The sequence below is a fragment of the Phlebotomus papatasi genome, chromosome 2, assembly GCF_024763615.1.
Source record: "Phlebotomus papatasi isolate M1 chromosome 2, Ppap_2.1, whole genome shotgun sequence".
NCBI classification, from domain to species: Eukaryota; Metazoa; Arthropoda; class Insecta; order Diptera; family Psychodidae; genus Phlebotomus; species Phlebotomus papatasi.
The window spans coordinates 47807021-47827267 of NC_077223.1; the positions used below are offsets into that span (position 1 = coordinate 47807021).

At 31.4% G+C, this 20247-nt stretch overlaps 1 protein-coding gene across 3 annotated transcripts in view; it reads left to right on the forward strand.

Moving 5' to 3' along the window:
- Nucleotides 1-2208: 2208 nt before the first annotated feature.
- Nucleotides 2209-20247, forward strand: part of LOC129801403 (sodium/potassium-transporting ATPase subunit beta-1-interacting protein) — a 30835-nt gene continuing 12796 nt past the window's right edge. For 2 of the 3 annotated variants that reach the window (XR_008751691.1, XM_055846377.1), the window contains exons 1-3: nt 2215-2592; nt 13738-13875; nt 18972-19250. Coding sequence is in view for 2 of the 3 variants with exons in the window: in XM_055846377.1 (XP_055702352.1) it covers nt 2539-2592; nt 13738-13875; nt 18972-19250 (471 nt within the window). In the remaining variant the exon portion in view is untranslated. Of the gene's footprint in view, nt 2593-13737; nt 13876-18971; nt 19251-20247 lie in introns of all 3 variants that reach the window. The other variant, XM_055846378.1, reaches the window with a different exon arrangement.

A 20247-nucleotide genomic window follows, 5' to 3' on the forward strand; every position in this document is an offset into this window, starting at 1 on the left:
AATTTCTTAATTTCTCAAAAAAATTAAAAGTGTACCTTTTCACCATCGAATTTTTCATCGATCGACCATGCTTTCCAATGAAATACACAAAGAGATGACTGTTGTTTATTCATTTTGTTTAACATTTAATGTCATATTTCTGGCTAATTTTAGTTAAATCAATTGCTAATCTTTATTGTTAACGGTACGTGAAGTTTTCAAATGAAATACAGTAGAATTCCTCAAATTTGAACATTTGGGGGGTGTAGATGACATTTCTCACTCTCACTCCTCAAATTTGAACAATATTGTCAAAAACCTAACGGAATTCATATGAAATTCACTTTCCCTAAATTAAGATAAATAACTTTAGAGAAAATATCAATGTAATTTATTCTGAAATGAATGGAATTTGTTGCAGAAGTTAATAGAATACGATAATAATGAGAAAACACCAGAGAAAAATAGTTCTAATTCAGACTCCCTGCAAAAATTTCTTCATAAATTTTACGTTTTGAACTCAACCGTCATTCAAATTTGAGGAGTTCAAATTTGAGGAACTCGACTGTAATTACCTATTTCGTGAACAAAAGGTGTTTATCTGAATTGTCTGCAAATGCTTCAATAGGAAACACTGGAAATATGATTTTTTTGGAGAGATTTTCTTATTGTTTTAGATGGGAAAGGAGAAAAGACCAGGAATAAGTACAAATGGTACAAATCCTGCACTCAAGAGCAACTCAACAAGGTTTTGGAAGTCTTTCGTCACGGTTTCACATACACTGTTTGTCTCCAATTAGAAACTTTCCCTTGTCTCCATTTGGATTAATACGTTTCCAATAGAAGCATTTTACGCTCGCGTATTTTTCTTGTATTTAAGAAGTTTTCAAATTATATCTAAAGAATTTTCACTAAACAGTAACATTCTAGAAGAGTCAAGGAGCAAATTTATGTAATTTTCTTCAGAAAAGAAATAAACTTAATGTGTAGAATCTTCTGTCAAAGTTAAAGCGTTTGGAAATGGTTTTGAATTAGGACATTTACCCTAAATCAATAGAGTTTGTAATGAATTAATGCAAAGATTTTAAATTCAGTGACCGTAAAGACGTGTGTTTGACAGGGGCTCCCCGCGCCCCCATAATAGATATTTTTTTCTTTTCAAAAAATTCATCTATTAATCTGTAGGAACTAATCCTAAAATATAAACATTCTATCTCAAGTATTTCCAGTACATTGACTGAATGGGTTAGTTAATTTTGTTCCAATGTGTAACGGGTCATTTTCTTTCAAAATGTTTTGATTGAAATTACCTTGAATTGGATATGATTTTTGAAAATTACCTACAAATTGCTCACAATTTTCATGAAAAAATGCATTTTTGACAAAATTTTGACGTTTCCACCTACAGCCCTGCAGCCTGCAGGAAATTTTCTTTTCAAAAAAGCAATTTTTGACGAAAATTGCGCGCATGGTCTCTACAGCTACACATTGGGAGAATCTTTTGTCAAAAATTGCTTTTTTGAAGGAAATTCCCTGCAGCGTTGTAGGGGGAAACATCAAATTTCTGTCAAAAACACAATTTTTGACGAAAATTGCTCTCAATGTGTAGACGCCTTTAGACAAATTTTCTTCAAAAGCCCATCTTTTGTCAAAAATTTACTCTAGTAGGCAAATTTTTTAGACACACGCTTCTTGAAGATAATATTTTATATAGAAATTTCTCATAATGTGTAGACACCTTTAGAAAAAAGCCATTTGAATATTAAGATTTCTTTTTTATTTTTTTGTAAATTGCTTTGTGTTCGCGGTATTTCCTGTAAAAGGAAAAAAATAAATTCTGGTTTTTGTACGTTTTTTTTTAAATACAAAATAAAACTGCCACTAGAGGCGTTGGTGTCGCATAGATGAAAATCCGAAGTTTTCTAATTCGAACTGAAACCAAGAACCCTATAAAAATGGTGTAAAAAATTTTCATATTTTTTTCCAATGATAAATGTGATAAATGTAGTTTTCCAAAAGCCTATTAGTTTTTATAAATAATACACTGGTACTTCACAGCATCTTTTGGCATAAAATTATCTGGAAAATTCTATTGCACTGTTTAATAATTATGGCAATTTTAAATTTTTATTCAAAATATTGTTTGACGACAATGGATAATTATCATTATAGTATCAGACATGTCCTACCTTTCTCCTAACTGTGTAAAATAATCGCTACAGGGTATATCACTGACTCCGAAAAAAAACAGTTGTGCTCGAGACTTCACTGCGATTTCCTGTGTTAGCAAGTGCCTTCTGAATTTTAAGCTTTTTCACGGAATATCCGCAATCGTAGTGACAAAATTGCGTATTTGCGAGAAAATGTAGGTGCTTTGGTGCAAATTGGTGTATTTTGTTTACAGAAAAGTGGCCAAAAAAGTGAATGAAAAGTGTGTTTAAAAACAAGTGAACCACCAACAATGAACGAAACAAGTGGCTTTCTTGCCATCAAAAGAACATTTTTGCCATTTTAGCGGATATGTAATGAGGAGAGCAGAGATTGAGAGACAATAATGTCATGGGATCGTGCACGAGGAGACACTATTTGCTGGCGATATGCATCCTGCAATTGGTAAGTTTCTAAGAGGGACTCTCTGTAGGAAATCCGTGTCATTTGCACTGAATGAGGTCATGAGACGCGCGTCTTGTACAATGCTCTCCGGAATGGCCACTTTGGCCACTTTCTTGTAAAAATTGCTTTATAGCCTTTGCCCACAGACTTCCTCAATTGCCTAAGAAAAGCTTTACCTCGACAGAGCAAGATATGATATCATTTTGCTGGACAACTCATTCTCTTTATCTCTGAACATTTCGCAGAGAAACCGAGTGAAAGGAAAGGAGATAAGCAAATGCAAGTGGAGAGAAGAAAAAGATATAGCAAACCCTCAAATGTGATCTTATCGGGATACTCATAATATTCCCCAACTACTCCGTGATCCCTCACCATTAGGCTAAAATCAGAACTGAACTACCTTCTGTTTCTTTTTGTCCCTCTTCATGAAATATATTAGTTCCGCTTCCGTGGACAAGTTCAAGAATCCATATAGAAGATACTTAAGAATCGTGGGAAATGCCACTGAGTGGGAGAATAAATTGTTCATTTCTCTGGAAATGAAAGTCAAACTACTGAATTTGCCAAGAGATTCTCTCTATGACTATGTGGTATCCCTGGAATTTTGTAGTTTATCGCCTCTTTGGTTGAATGAGTCAGAGAATTGCTCACCTGCCGTCCGTTGTCTGGACAACATTATTTTGATCAAGACAAAACTTTTGAATTTCGCATCTCGAAAGAAAATAAATAATTCAGGGACTTGTTGTCTTTTTAATACTTCTTAACTCTTTCGTCTCTTTTGGGACTCTGAGTACCCAAAGCAGCATATGAATGTTCTGTGAAAAACAATCTTTTTTAATTATTCAGAATTGATAAAAATCCGATTCTTGTGGATGATTAGAAACTATAAAGATGTCCAAATGTAAGATATTTTTTGTATGACCTCAATTAATTCCTGAGCTTAGATATTTTTGATTAAAAAATGATGAAATTGGCTTGCAGCATATGCTTCGGTCCGGAAAGAGTTAAAGACATAACAGATGCGTTTGAATTTTCTATTCAATTACTTTGCTCTTTCTTTTTTTTTTTAAATTCTATTTTAAATTTGGTTAAAAAATTTTTCCAGGAACTTAATAAGTGTCGCATTAGTGTAATGTGCTGGACAGATCTTTCGTTTAACTCTTTCGCGTCACACTTTTATTCAGCAAGTGAATTCATGTAAAGTTCAGTTTTTCCTATTGCTTTATGATTAAGTATAATAGTTCTGAGAGGAAAAAAATTCCATTGCGTGAAAAGTCGGGAAAACTCCGGGTCATATATGACCCTATTGTCGGCAAGGGAAGTATACATACCATTTTCAAAATCTATCACGGGATTTCTAAGAGTTTTTTTTTGCTTGAAGTTATTAATTTGGCCAAAACCATGGCAAACTGGATTGTTTTGATGAACACTGTACTCCTGGTATTCAAGGAATCTTCCTGGTAATCCCTTGAACAGTCACTGTCACAATATTTTGAGTGGTATTTGGCAAAAATAAACTTATCTACATATTTATTCACACACAATACAATTGCACAGTATGAGACGCTTGCAGAATACTCTAAAATATTGCAAAATATGTTATAATTCATCAGATATAAGATGAAATGTCCAGGAGCAAGATATTTTACTACTGGATTTCACAAAGAAAAACAATGTCCCAACTGTCCCAACTACATTGTTGGCACGAAAACGCTTTCATAAACTTTTACCCTTGCCGACAATAGGGTCATATATGACCCGGAAAATTCTACACGTTTTTCTGGAAAATTGAGAGTAGTTTATTATATTAAAATATGCAATATACAATCTTTGGATATTCTATTTTGTGTTTCTAAAGAAGTTATTGCTGGAAAAAATAAATGAATATAAAAAATTTTGAAAAAGAAAAGTCATTTCACCTAGTTCGAAATTCGTGATTTTTGATCTCAAATATTTTCATTTCCTAAATATCTGGAATCTTCAGAAAATTAGTCAAGAATCTTACAGCCTTCTATTATGATATCGTGCACAAACAGATAATTAATGTAAATAGTAAAAAAAAAATCTTTTTTCCCCGGGTCTTATATGACCCTAATGACGTGAAAGAGTTAAACCTAGAGACGGCTTAACGTAATTACAATCAAAATGATGATTAGATTGCATTCTCATCCTGTTTCCCACTAAGCCGCCTCTCGGTTTAAGCCACAAGTCTGTCTAGTCGATCTAGTCTCAAGGGTCTAAGAAGACAAAAAAGGTTTTAACCCTTTAACTACGAGACAGTTTTAGCTGACCGAAAATTAGCAATAAAAATGAATCTGATATACAAAATCCGTAAAAGGTCTTACGTCTAACATTAGAAAATCCAACGATGTGTAATTTGGTGTATTTCTTGTCTGTATGAACGGTAGAGACCAAAATACCCGAAAAACTTACGTAATTTTTCTGACGATACTAATGACTGATAATTTTCACTCTAAAGAAAAATATTATGTTTGAGTACTGTAGTTTCTTTTACCACAACGGTTTTGCTTAAAAAAATTGTAAATATAAAAAGAAATTAAAATCAATTTTCAATACGAAAATTTAAAAATTGGTCATTTTTAAGCTTTAAAATTTACTAATATAGAAAATAACTGGAAACTTGCAAAAAAATATCCTAGATTACTTCAACCTTCTACTTTGCAATTACGTAAACATAAGAAAAAATAACTTTAGGTAGCAAGGAAAAATTATTTTCTTTATGGAACACCGGTGTTCCAATCGCTCTTAAAGGGTTAAAAATATATGACTTTAGGTGATCATGCTTTTGGTCTTGCAAACTCCCAAGGTTTTTGTCCGATAAACAAGCTTATTTACACTTTAATTCTTATTACTTGTAACATATTAACAAAAATATAATAATAATACTTCCACAACACGTTATATGTAAAGATAGATTGGGCTTTCCGTCAAGCAAGATTTTTAGATATTCATAATTGATTTCCTATTATTAAAAAAGTTGTTAAATAAATTTTATATATAAAATTTTCTTGAATGTAATCATAATAGGGGAAAGCTTTGATCGTTCGCACATACGCTACCTTCAAAGACTTCGTATTTCTTCCGTATTCATTTATGAATCTTACCTATGGCTATATATTTCAATAGATAGTCTTAAATCCCAACTTTCCTGAAAAAATTGTGAGTCTGATACTTTTTCCCTAGTTTCAGGAAGCAAAAATTAAAAACAGGTCCAAAATTTTAATTTTGATGTGTAATAATATTAAAAAAAAAAAATAAATAAAAAATGGGACTAGGAAAAGCCAGAACAAAACAGCTCAATCGAAAAGCGAATTGTTTCTATTTACGAAAGTGAAAAAATATTAAAAATAACATTACTAAATTAGGTATAATATTTATCAACTGACACAAAATATCGATAAGGGTTTGCATTATTTATTTTTTTTAAATAAAATAAAATTTATTCACGTGTGTTCCAAAAATGTTAAATTTTCAAAATTACTAAATACATGAACAGAAAGAGAAACAAATTTATTCTTTTTTGTCTTTTTTACTGTTCCTTTCATTTACTGAATTGTTAAGATTGTACCAATTCAAAATCTTTGCAAATATTCAACTTACAGTATTAAATCAATTAAATTATATTAATTTAGCGACTGCTATATTATAACATATTTATATGTATTAGATATTCTCGCACACAGTATTTTCTTTTATTTTTCGAACTAAAATTTGCGTGTATCTTAAACGGTAAAACATAGATTTCCGGTTTTCAATTCCCTTCCTTTTTAGGATCCAACACTAATTTTTTGGGTTTTCTATCTTTTCTAAATTGGCCTAAACGATTTCATTCATCTTCGGATATGATTTTTTAGCGGTGGCAGTCAAAATTCCGAAAGCCAAAATCCCGAAAAGATTAGAATTCCGAATAGTTAAAATCCTAAAGGGACCAAAAAAATTCCTTTACCTTCAGCAAGCGCAGGTACAATCTTGGGAGTAGCTATGACATTTTTTCAATTCGGAATTTGGACTTCGTAATTTTGGCTTTCGGGGTTTGGTGTTTTTTCAGAATTTTGGCGTTTAAGATTCTAGTTTTCAGGATTTCGACAGCGACCCATTTTGACGTACAGGGGTTTCCGAGATTACGCATATCGAGATTATGCATGTTATGCGATTATTCAAATACACTTATGTACCTTTGCCTAACTTTAGGAACTTTTTTAATATTCCCGAATATACGGATTTTTTTTTGAAGCAACAAGAAACAGTTTCAATTGACGTTGAAAACAGCCGGGAATATTGACGCTAATAATATTTTACAAATGTTTTTTAAAAATGTCTATTAAATCAATTCATTCCTTCTTCCCGGTTTTTCTTAATTTTAATTTCACAACCTAAAGAGATTAAGATTGCTTTATGCTAAAAGGACAAAGCATTAAAATACTTCTTCAAAATTTTTCAATTTTCGGATAGTTTTCTGGTATATTATGTACCAGTTTAAATCTTTAATAAAAACGGTATATATATGTATCCAAAAACTGTCCTATATAAGATAGTTCGCTGAGAGCTCTATCTCGTAAGTTCAAGCAAACTAAAAAACTAGGACGCTTTGCTATTTTAATAAAAGGATGCAATAAAACTTATCATCGAGTTTTATGGCACGTTTATGTGCGAAAACTTTCATTTGTGGGAAATAAAAAGCTATTGATTATAATATTTCATTTTTTTGTGTTTGATAACTTATCTTTGATGGATTATTTCCCCCAAAATATTAAAACTTCAATAGGAAATAATGGGAGCGTGATGAATGATGAAAAACCTTGAAAATCATTGTGCGTTAGATAATAAAATGAGAAAAATTTGCAAAACTGCAAGAGAATACATTAATGTTTCATTGTGGTCTTTTTTTTTCATCTGCATAAAAGCTGCATCTCTGCAAGTTTATTATTCAATATGCCTGGTGTACTTTCATTGGGAGTTTTATGGCTTTTTGTGCTGAGATGAAGTCAAAAGTGAGACCATGAGAGAGAAATTCCAAGAAATATTGTCATTGAGAATATTTCTTGTTTATTGACGCGGTGAGAGACGTAATGTTGAGACCTCGATGTCCCCCTAAAGAAAATGATACTGTTTGTACAAGAAATTGTCGATGCGGAACGAAACAATGAGCGAGAAGGTGGAGACTATTGTCGCTTCTTCAAAATAGTATATTATGAACAAAAAGAATATTAGAGGAGAACTAATAAGACAATCCAAGAGAATAGATAAATGAAAATGAATACATGACAGAGCCTTCTAAAGCCTAAATGTTCAATGAAGCGAATTTTCTTCTCTGCGTTCTTCTACTTTGTAATTTTCAAGAGTTTTTTTTGTTTCTTATTTCTTTAGGCAATTGCAGAAGACTTTAAAGACTTTAGTGCGTTACTCCAATAAAATTGGTTATGGATAAAAATATATAGTAAAAGGAGAAATTTGAGACAACATGAAACACCTGTTGAAAGTTTTCTGTTTTCTCCTCTCTTCAATTATTCAGACTATCTTGTAGTAGTTTTTTTTCTTTTTCTCGTAAATATTGACCAAAGTCATTCGGTTTTTTTTTTTGTCAATGAAAGCAATTCGAGCTTTCACAGAAATTAATAATTTAAAAGGGATGCAGTGGTGGCAAAAACAAGAAGACATTAAATGAAAAGAACGTTTGATATTCATGCTCTGCAGAAGAGTTTTTTTTTACTATAGGAAGGTTATTGATTTTATTTATACCATGGAAAATGTTGTGCAATTATTTTGAAGTAATTTTAATTCTGTATTAAAGTTTATAATAAATAGCAGAATAATTATGGGGAAACAACTGATTTTGAGAAACCTAAGATAAAAGATTAAAATTTTAGAATATGGAATAATATGGTTTTCAGATTTGAGGTTTAGCTTATTTCCCGAAGGTCTGGTTTTTCGAAATAAAAAGCAATTGCAGTATTTTTTCGAAATATCTTTATTTAATTGCTATAAATATACGATACTAAGTTAAAAAAATCTCAAAAATATTTCTTTTTTAAAAATTAACGCAAGGCATAAAGCTAAATTTTAAATCTGAAGTCTTATCTGCGTGTAAAATTTCAAACTTTTCTTCTATCTTTTTTCTTGATAGAATTTTAAAAAGTTGTATCAACTCTGGAAAAACAAATGTAGAGGGAATAACCAATAATGACGATAAAACATGTAGCGAATTGTATAAGACTTCACTGAGTGCTCGAATTTGTGAATCAAATCACCTGGTATGTCTTCAAAAGTTATTTTCGCAATGATATTTATTGGTTATTTTGTGACACCAAGAGACAGAGTAAAATTAATTTTGAATCGTTCGAAATTGATGTAAATCAATACGGAAATTATCTATAAAATATTATCAACTAACTAAGGTAAAGTACCCTTTATTCGACCGGTTCCTCTATTCGACCGGTAGATTTATTTATTCAATTTAATTATATTTGCTATAATATTTTGTGTATGATCTAACATTATAGGTCAATTATTCTTTAAATAATACGAATCAGTGACAAATTCATAGAAATTGATGAAATTCACCATCAAATATTTAAAAATTGACCCACCGGTCGAATAGAGGAACCCGGTCGAGTAAGGGTACTTTACCTTATAAGTTATTTATCAAGAAATAAACAGTGTTCGTGGTAAGTGAACTATTCATTCTGAAGGCCAGATCGTAATCGAATAATAACGTTATTTCCTGAAAATTATTCGCTCCTTTTTACTTATTAGGGGAAACTGGGGTACCACCAAACACTTTTGAAAGATGCGATTTTCACTGAATTTCCTAAGAAAACTGTGAACTTTAGAAAAATGTTGCTTACCCCATGTTATAGTCTTAGGTATAGGCTGCATATTAATGTATACAAGGATGATGTGAAGCACTTCAATTTTCCGTAAAAAGGAAAATTGTATCATCATGCATTTTTCACTTTTTTCCAACCACCCGGGGTACCAATAAACACTTTCTGGGGCACCAAAAAACACCTGTTTTTCTCACACATTGAAGTTATTTTGGGCATTCACTACAACTCTTAATTATAAAGAAGGTATTGAAAATGTAAATAATTCTAAAAAAAAAAGCACTGCAAAATTTAGAATAAATAACCAAAATAGCCAAAAACTAAAGCACTGCACACCGAACATATTTTTCAATGGATTTTTCATCATTTTGACAACATTCGACTTCTGAATGGAAAGCAGCGCCACTAAAATCGTGGCAAACACTACACCTAAAGTTGAAATTTTGCGCGCTCTTCTGATTATTTGTAATAAAATCGAGAAATCATTCGTCAATCCTTGATTAAAATCATTTAAGAATCATTTAATGCAAAATTGGGTTCTTGAAACTAAATTTCTCCTGAGTCTTGAATGAAAAACCCATGAATGGATAGAAATTTCAGAAATCGAACAAAGAGGGAGATGAAGAGTAAGAAAGATAAGAGGAAAAATTTTGCCATTCAAGCTACGCTCGCGACATCTGCAATCGTGAGAAATTTGCCTGTTTGTTGGTGCCCCAAACTCTGTTTTGTGATGTATTTTATATTCTTTAAAAAAATGTGAACATTAATTTCTTTAGTAGATACATAAATATTATCCCAAAACATGTAGGAAAGTACTGGTGTAGTGAAATTTGATGTAACTTATTTCAGTTTTATTTTTCAGGTAGATATATAAATGACTAAAATTATCAAAATCTCACAATTTTACGAAAAAAGATTCTCATTTCTAAACTACTTGAATTATGTGGATCATTCTTTCGCTGGGCAAGCATCCCTATAGTATCTATGATTTCATGTAAGTCTCATTCTCTGAAATCTTATACCTATTTAAAAAATCGCAGTGTTTGATGGTACCCCTGTTTGGTGGTGCCCCAGTTTCCCCTATATTTGGCAAAATATGTTGGATTAGTTACTAATGGTACACATATTGCAGAAGATAATTCGTAAAAGGCAGCAAAACATTCTAGAAATATATTTTATTTTGAGGTAATGAGTCAATTTTCGTCGAGTCGATACATATGATTTACTTATTCTCTTTCAATTAATTTAATTTCTTAAGGGGTTACGTAGGTTAAAATTAACAAAAATCAGCATTTTTTTTTAAATAATAAAAGAAATATTTAATGTAAGCTATTATGGCCTCTACACACTAGAGAAATTTATGTCCATATTGAAGCAAATTCCCTACATTTGTATAAAAAAAACTTCAATATGTACATAAATTTCTCTAGTGTGTAGAGGCCATTAAGCATGTAAGTATAACATTTAAATTATATTTTCTGAATTTTCATTTAAAAATTTTGAAAATTCAGCTTCTAGGGCTAGTTTTTTGTAGAATTTTTTGAAAAGAACTATACATTTCGGTGGACAAGATTTCTCGGAACTAGTCCATCTGAAATCAAAAAACCAAGTATTTCGTGTTAACTGATGGAGTTAAGACATTGGGCGGAATTTTAATCAAAAATTGCCTTTTGAAGGAAATTGTCTGCATTGCTGTAGATAGATGAAAACGTCACAATTCTATCAAAAATGTAATTTTTGACGAAAATTGCTCCTAATGTGCAGAAGCCTTGAAACTAATTCTTGAACGAATTATAACTGAAAACAATGAAATTTGAGTTTTTGGGGGAATTTCATACAAAAAAAAACCATTTTTGACGTATTTTACACCAAGTTTCATCCTGTAGAATAAGTTGTGATCAAGTAAACATAAAATCCTCAGAGACTAGTTTGACTTTATTAGTTAAAGGGAAATATTTGGTTTCTGGATTTCAGATGAACCAATTCCGAAAAATCTTGTCCACCAAAAAGTATCTTTTCTTAAAAAAAAAATCCCCATAAATCATGTCTCAAAAGGGCTGAATTTTTAAAATGTTTACATGAGAATTTTAAAAAATATAGTTTTAAAGTTTGTACTTTTATATACATAAGAGCTTGAATTAAAATAATTTATTTCATTAATGCTGAAAAAATAATAGGGAAAATATTATGTTTATTTTAGTCTTCTTGACCCACGTAACTCCTTAAAAACACAAAGATCTTTCAAGTAAACTAAATTTTAAGGAAATTGATTAAGAAGTAGGGGAAACCGGGGTACTTTTAGCCAGCAAATAAGCCTTTTTTTCGCGCATGATTTGTGAAAAAGTGATAAGGTTTGTCTAATATTTTTATGTTTCATACGTAGCATTAAGATATTGGCTATATGAAACAGTGTAGTTCAAAGCTCTAAAATCCTTGACTTTTTCTAGAAAGGATAATGAAAAAAGTATGACACATTGGCTACACTTGCCCCGGCCTAGATAGATATAGCCACTTTTGGGGTAAATTGCCACCAGTTTTCCAGACTAAACTGGAGATATTTACCAAATATTGTTTCGCTTGATACACTGAAGCCCTCTGGTGCTGAATATGTCACTTAAAACTAAAGAAAAAGGCTTTAGTCGACTTTTTTTATAACTTTTTTGTATTTGCGACAAAATTGATGCAAACATCCTGAAAAAATCTATTTCACAAATTGTTCATCCGAATGGCAATATTGCTTGGAATATCAATAGTACTTTTTCATCTAACAATTATCCATGTATTAGTGAAAAATCATCAATAGTTTTAATTTTTAATCCCGCCACGGAAGAGTGGCTACATCTTCCCCGAAGGCTGTTTCAGTGTTTATCATCTTATGTAAAAAAGGAAATAATTATCCAAGTGAAAAATATCTCTTAATTATCTTTATTAAACCAGAAACAAAGTAAAACTAAAAGATTTTGACTAACAACTTAGAAAACCAAATGCTGGGCCAAAAACTGTAACATCAAACTTACAATTTTATACCCATTTTATAAAAATGCTTCTAAATTGTTGGATAACAGGATCAGACTTATAAATATTTCTGGGAATATGGGGATGTGTTCCTACTTTCATTAAAAAATACTTTGCTCAAGGTACATTTTAAGGGAAACGAGAAAAATGCACTGTCTACTTCTACCCCTGGCTAATTGTACCCCGGTCTCCCCTACGTCTTCTAGAAAAATTTAATTTGCGATTTAGAAAAGATAAAGTAGGAAGAATCTTTTTTTCCTACCGTTTGAAATTAAGATTACTTATCAGCCAAATTAAACAAGCATAATTTTTAATACAAAACTTCAAATTCTTATCAAGTTTATCACAGTATTAGATTCACTGGCTTAGTGGGGGTTATAGTTGTGTACAGATAGGTAACACAAAATCATGAGATTGTAATACTGCTCTCCCTTCGAATGCGAGCAATATAACTAGTTCTCAGTTCTCATTGATAAAACACCTGAAGAGAGAGATGATACAGTATATAAATAAATTTACCATCAATGTTTGATATTTTTTCTGCACATTATAGTCTTGTTTTGTTTTTCAAGTGTGTATCAGGAAATTCCATTCATCCCAAGCAAATAGTTCAATTCAATTGAGTTCAATACGTTGTAGAGTGACTCTTTTAATTTATATCGATTAAACTCTCACTTTAAACATATAAATTCAAGTCCAGAGACGCGATTTTTTCTTCTTCAATCATCTTGATTGATGAGAGAGTAAGAAGCTATGTGTTTTCATGTGTTTGTAAATTATAAATTGGAGAAAGAAAAAAAAATATGCTGTATTTTGCCACACTCTAAATATTTATGTGTTGAACGCGAAAGAATTTATTGTCTTGTAAGAGATGTGCTATGCTTTATTTTTAGTGCGAAGGCGCATTAGAGTAGAGAGTATTTTGTTTGAGAATTTTCGACTTGTTCGTTGTTTTCGCGCCTCACCAAGAATTCCACTCCGGCTGTACATTTCTCTGACCCAATTCTTGTCATCTTTCTCTCTTGCTTTTTTGATGAATGCTCGTTTCGTCGTTTTTCAAATGGCTAAACTGCAAATTAAAAAATATGACTGTGAAGAATGAAAATGACGACGAAGGGAATGAAAGAAGATATACTTCTTCCTGCATTTTAAACAATTTGTGTTCTTGTGGTTTTCGCAATGGTCATTGACTCCATAGAGTATTTTTTTTATAATCCAATTTTCAATACTAATATATAATATTAATACTTTTTTTTTTTTAAATATATCTATGTCCCCTTTTCAGCTCACCATCATCGAGCGACAAGTTATGGACTTCCTGGGCTACATGTGGGCACCGATTCTTGTGAACTTTTTCCACATAATTTTCGTGATCTTTGGCTTCTTCGGTGCCTATCAATTCCGTCCCAAGTACATTGTGACCGTGAGTACATTTTAAAATTTTCATTATTATTATAATATGGGCGATTAAAAGAGAACTGATTGAATTAGGTAAATTGAAAAATATTTCAGTAAACAAAAAAATGTATATTAATTTTGATTAAGTAGTGATTAACTCAGTATTTTCTTTATAATCAAAACTACAACATTTAACTTAGCAATCTAATTTAGCCCCAGTTTCCCATATGTGTTACAATTTTGTGGATATCTTAAGAGATAGTAATTATTATCATGTTGTTTTATTATTCCCAGGTCACTGAATCAATAAATAATAATCAAAAAATTAATATAAAAATTTGCTCCATATTTTCTACATAAAAGTTGCGGAAGTTATCGTGTGAGAAAATAAATTCACATAAAATGCCTGAAAGGAATACAAAAGCTGAAATGGTAGTTTTTGTGCAGCTAAAACAAAAGTTTTTCAAATAAATCCTCATGTAGCAAAATACGGACGACATAAAACGAATACTAAAATATTGCAGTTAAAAAGGTTAAAAAGTAATAAATCATGAATCAATACAAAACTTGTGCAAAAAGAACTTCTAAACTTTTTAATTGACCTGAAAAATCAAATGAGTCTCACCTATTTATCGCATTATGTTTTCGCATCACTTTTATCGCATCAGTTTTCAGGGGGATAAACATTTTTAGTTAATTAAATAGTTTATTTTCATAAGTAGAAAACGGCAAAATCAATTTAATTTAGTTGTTGACATTGTTCATAACTTTCTTAATTTCCTTTCTGTCAAGACAAATTTACCATTTTTATGCGTTAAAAAATTATTATTTCCGTGCTAATTATCTTTTTCAATTAATTTTTACTGAGTTTAATAAAATGCTCCACAATCTGCTGCAGCCATTTTCAATTCTTTACTCCTCAAAGATTAGCTGGAAATCTTTACAATCGCCGCTTCTATCGTTCGAGGTGAAATCCTATAAAATCGAACCTAAACGTTGCATGTGCACATTTTGGCACGCATAGATCACAAATAGGATACCTGCTTGATTTTACGACAGTTCTTCAACATAATTTTTCTTTGGTAAAAATGATCGGTAAAAATAGGTTTAATCAGTAAAAATATTGGAGTGGTCAGTGAATCTGTATTATCAGTAGGTAAAAAGATCAACTTCATAACCGATTTTAGTCAGTTTAAATATAAAGATTTGATCAGTAAAATATTGACATTTGGTCAGTTAATTGATTTTGATTTCACGTTGCAGTATTTACTTAGAACCTTTCCAAAGCTTTGCCAAACTTGATTATATTTGGCTAGGCTGATCTTCTAGAGAAGATTTCTGACATTGTTTGTAATAATAAAATTGATTTTTTTCTTATACCGAATAAAAAATGACAAATTAAACAAGATGTGAAGAAAGTAACTTCTATGAGCATTACTCAAAGTCAATTATGTAAAAATATCCGGTTTAGAAGTCTTCCCAGACGTATACAAAGTTAGTATTTAAACGAAAGCGCACCTGTTGTTTAGTTTTTATTAAAGTACATGTGCAGAAGCACCTGTCATTCTGGAAAAATATTTTTTGAACCTTTGTATTCCTGTTTAATATTTTTGGATTTGACATAACAAAACATTAGATGTCTCTAAAAAGTAAAAAAAAGATTGTCCTTGAAATACAATATTAAGAACGTGAAATTTAGCAGTGCTACATTTATAGTATGGGGTTACTTTTTACGGAGTGGTGTATGGTTTTCTATATGGGAATTGAGGCAATATATACCAATTTGTTTACAAGTACATCCTTGGAATAGTCATGTAATCTTTCATCGAAAAGAATTTGCCTTTGGTTTTTAAGTTTTAGCAAAGCTCTAATGATCTCAAATATACTGCCAAGGATTATTAAAAGTGGTTAAATCAGAACAAAATTGACATTCTGGACTTGAAAATTGAATTTGTAGAAAAGGGTTGACCGCAAGATAAATCACTCGAATGTGGGTAATTTGGAACAGCTTTGAACTACATGAAATGCAATCACATTAAATAGAATAGTGTTTAATCTTAATTTCCTTATTCATTCTTCGTTGTTAAGCGTTCTTTTTGCCAAAAGCTACTTAATGAAGTACTAATTAATCAAAATTTCAACTTTAAATAGAATTCGTAAGGTACTTGAAGTAGAAGTCGATAACCATTCCTACTTATAGGGTGTGCTATATTAATGTCTTTTTAAGGATTTTTTACAGTACTAAACTTTTTGATAGAACCTTTGGTTTTTTTCTTCATAGTCAAAATGCAATTATATACAAGTTCATTTATTATGATTAGTTTCATCAATTAAAAGCATAAATTTTTCAAAAATGAGGCATATATTACAGTACCTGAAACTGTGCTATTTATATTGTCGCCACTGTAAGTACACTATTGTACTCTATTTGGAAAGAGATAGTATAACTTTTTAAAAGTCGGACACATCGAAATTCGGACGAAGAAAAACGTCTGTAAAAGACGAATACATTATTAAGTTACTGGAGTTATCACACTAGAAAATTTCACATTAAAGTTAAAGTGAAAAGTTGCTCATTAAAACTTCTAGAAGCACTCGAAATCACTGATTTAGTCAGGACACATTGCTAGAATTGCTCAATATCACGATGGCACACGGGTTGTCAGATGAGTGTTCTTGTTTTTGAAGCATATCAGTCGTTTGAACGAAAATGTGCCATTTTAGTGAAGAAGAGGAAGTTTTCTTTTGTACACTACTTTAATGTAGTGCAAATGGATCCGCTAAGCAAGAAGGAGGTTGTGGGCGAGAGATTGGTTCCCAACGCGACCTTCACATGGTGTCGTTGAAATTATCTGGGGCGATTTTTTTGGACATAATAATTTTCTCCGGATGACTTCGGAGGAATTTAAAGAGCTGCTTCAAATCGTAGGGCTTTATTTTCAAAAGAAGACTACGAAAATGAAGGAGACAATATCACCAAAATCCCGACTGAGGTGTGAGTTCCGGCGATTGGTGACTCACTTTGTCGCAAATGGCCTGAAAACCATCAGATCGGCTGCCTCTATTTTTGTATTCCCTGCAGTTGTAGTCCAAAATGACGGTTTCCTGATGCACAGCCTCAATTAATTCGGCCATCATCTCATTTGTCCACGAAATCCTAGAAATTTATGAAGGAATATAAAATGTAGATCGAACACGTTTTTGTTTAGCTTTTTTCTTACTTATCCTCTTCACCGATCTTTTTCAACGTCTTTTGTCCTTTCTCCATCTCGTGCGCGATAAATAGTAGGTATTAGCACTACTTTTTATCACAATTTAATCACGAATAAATTGGTGAGAAAATTGTGGCGCAGAAACTACTCGAATGACTGCAATAAAGTATTACGTGATGAAAATTTAATGAGCAAATTTTGCTCATAAATTTGCTCACTTCTCATTAATTTGCTCATTAATTATATCAATCGTATTTATGCTATTATAATCTATTTAAACCAATTTTTGTGACACGAGTCCACTTTTTTATCACTAAATGAATCGATTTCTAAAAGCTCTTGACGAAAATGGCATATTAGGACACATATCAGCAACAATTAATGTGAATCACATTAAAATTTTAATGTGAAATTCTCTAGTGTAATACCACGGTTAAGTGTGTTTTTTAAGCGTTTTAACCTAATTCTTTTTTTTTGCAAAAATTTGCTGTCGTGTAATTTTTTACGGTTGTAAATGGTTTCAAATTTTTTCTTTCATTTTCTTCATGTTGTAAGAAGGTACTAAGTTACTTTGACAAAATTCCAAAATGTTACTTTTAAAATGCATCAAAGAGTTTTCAAGATTATTACTAGGGAAAAGTACTCTCCCTTCGAACGTTCATGCCTTCGAGTAATGTGAATTTTCTTTTACTTTTCCTGGAAGACTTACACATTTCTATGAAAAATATTAATTAGATTATATTAATCCATTATTAATAATTATGTGATAATTAAGTAAAATCTCTTAGGAAAAATAAAAGAAAATTCGCATTAGTCGAAGGCATGAACGTTCGAAGGGAGAGTAATTTCCCCTACTCACTTAGGTCGAATTGACTCACAAACCGGATTTCTAATGAAATTAGCACATCTGATATGAACTAAAAATAAATTATTACTATATTTTCTTTGATGATGCATTTTGCTTACGTTTTTGATAAAATGTAATAATTTTTTAATCTATAGAAAGGGTAAAAAGCTTGTTGAGTTTTATATTGGATTGATATGATAACATTATGGTAACATTTAATCATCATTTCTTGCATGTCAAGGAAAAAAGTCCCAGAACTCACGTTGGGAATGAAAGGCTATCGGTAAATTCTTATCATAAATGTGATAAATTATACTTTTTGATCGTTGTCAATGGCGAATTTTCATAAAGTTGAGTAATGAAATAGAAAATAATTATAGTCCAAAGAACTCTGCATGATCCTTTTCTAAAGGATAATATTCCTTAGATATTCATGATTTTTTTTTTATTTCTCAAACTAATTTAAAAATTCATAAAAACATTTTACAGAAGGAGAAGAAATTTTGTGAGACATAAAAGTCAAGTTTTTGAGATGTGTCTATCTCCAGAAAATTTGTTGGAGACAAAAGAACCCAAATATGTTTCACCATCTCAATTCCAGACGCAATAAACCTGAAGAGTGGGATATTGAGATGGTAGAGAAAAAAAAAACAAGAATGACTAACACTTCCTCTTGGACATTTTGTATTTTTGTTGATAGAAGTTGAAGGAGAAAGGACAAAATGAGATTTGAGGATGAATACGAAGAAGTCGAAGAAGAATATACAAATGAGAAATTGTATAATTGGGAGACACATCAGTTTTGTCTATTCTTGATGGTAGTTTGGTGTGTTTTTAAAGAGAAAATTGAGACAAAACTATTTTATTCGTTAATTGAATGTAGGAATGTTGGCGTGCTTGAAAAGTGACTTCAATTAAATTTTAAGTGTTTTCTAATTAACCCATGCTTTGGGTTTTGCGCCTGAGAATTTTCATTCTCATTGTATGATTAGATTGTTTTATTAGCTATAGCATTGTACTTTTTTTCATGTGATTTCTTTTTTTTTTGGTTCTTGTGTGCAGTATTCCGTATGGAATTTCCTCTGGATCGGATGGAATATCTTTCTGGTGTGTTTCTACCTGAATGTGGGATCTCTGGATCGGGAGAGTGATATGCTAAATCTTGGCACTGGAAGTTTCTCATGGTTTCTAATCAATGGATATGGGTGCAAGCCAACTTATCCGACAAATATCACCTCTGAAGATCCTTTTAGGCCCATAAGACCGGAAAAAGTTGACAATTGCCTCTTGGAATATCATACCGTTGAAGTTATTCATTCATCAATTCAAATAATTCTGGCTGTAAGTTAAAATGATGTTTGCTAACTTAATAACACTGTACAACAATTTTAAACTTTTATTTTGTCCCTGGGTTCTCATGATATTTTTTTTATTGCTAGGGTCAAATGATTTACGAAAATACTTATCATTTTGATTTCATTTTGTTTTTGTGCCTGGAATCTAGGCAAAACCGTTTTTGCAGTTTTTTGATACTTGGGTACCTATATCTCCGATTCTGCTGAACTGATTTATTTCTTAATATGGGAACATTTGTTCTCCTTTACATACCTGATAATTCTTTTGACAGATGGAGTTCGTACAACTGACACCAGAGGCGCTGTAATCTCATATCTGTCAGAAAGCATGGAAAAATCGAACTTTTTAGCAACTTTAATCAAAAATATCTCGAATACTAGGACTGTCTCTAACAATCTGTTTTGTGTGTTTGATAGAGAATTTTATTAGCTACATTTTCATCTATGTACAACTTTTCTCTCAGATTGCTTTTTAACCTCGAAATTGAGATTCAAACGAAAATAGAGCACATAGGGGAATGTAGGCAGCCTTCGCACATTTTTTCGTGCTCCATATTCAGGACTTTTTTCTGACTAAACTGTAAAATGGGCAGTGAATTGCACTACACCAAAAAGTTCTCTGGTCTTTTAGGTTTCTATGCATGCCTAGTTCACTATCACAGAATTGTTGGTTTTTCCTGGACAGGAAAATGAAAAAAAAATATGACGATTTGTGCGATTCTTGCCCCCGGGGGCAGCGTTCACACGATGGGGGTTTGGGTTCATCATTGCTTTTTTTCTCGAAATAAATTTTATCTATAATTAAAAATTATTTTCAGATTGTTATACTGTACCCCCGTGAACCCGCGGAAACTATCATTGCACTAAAAGAATATCTTTAAAACACCTGTTTTCACATTTTCTGGAGCACTGTTTTTTCTTCCAAATGAAAATATCGAAAAATCGAATATGAACATGTTCACACGATTCATGCTGTCAAAAAC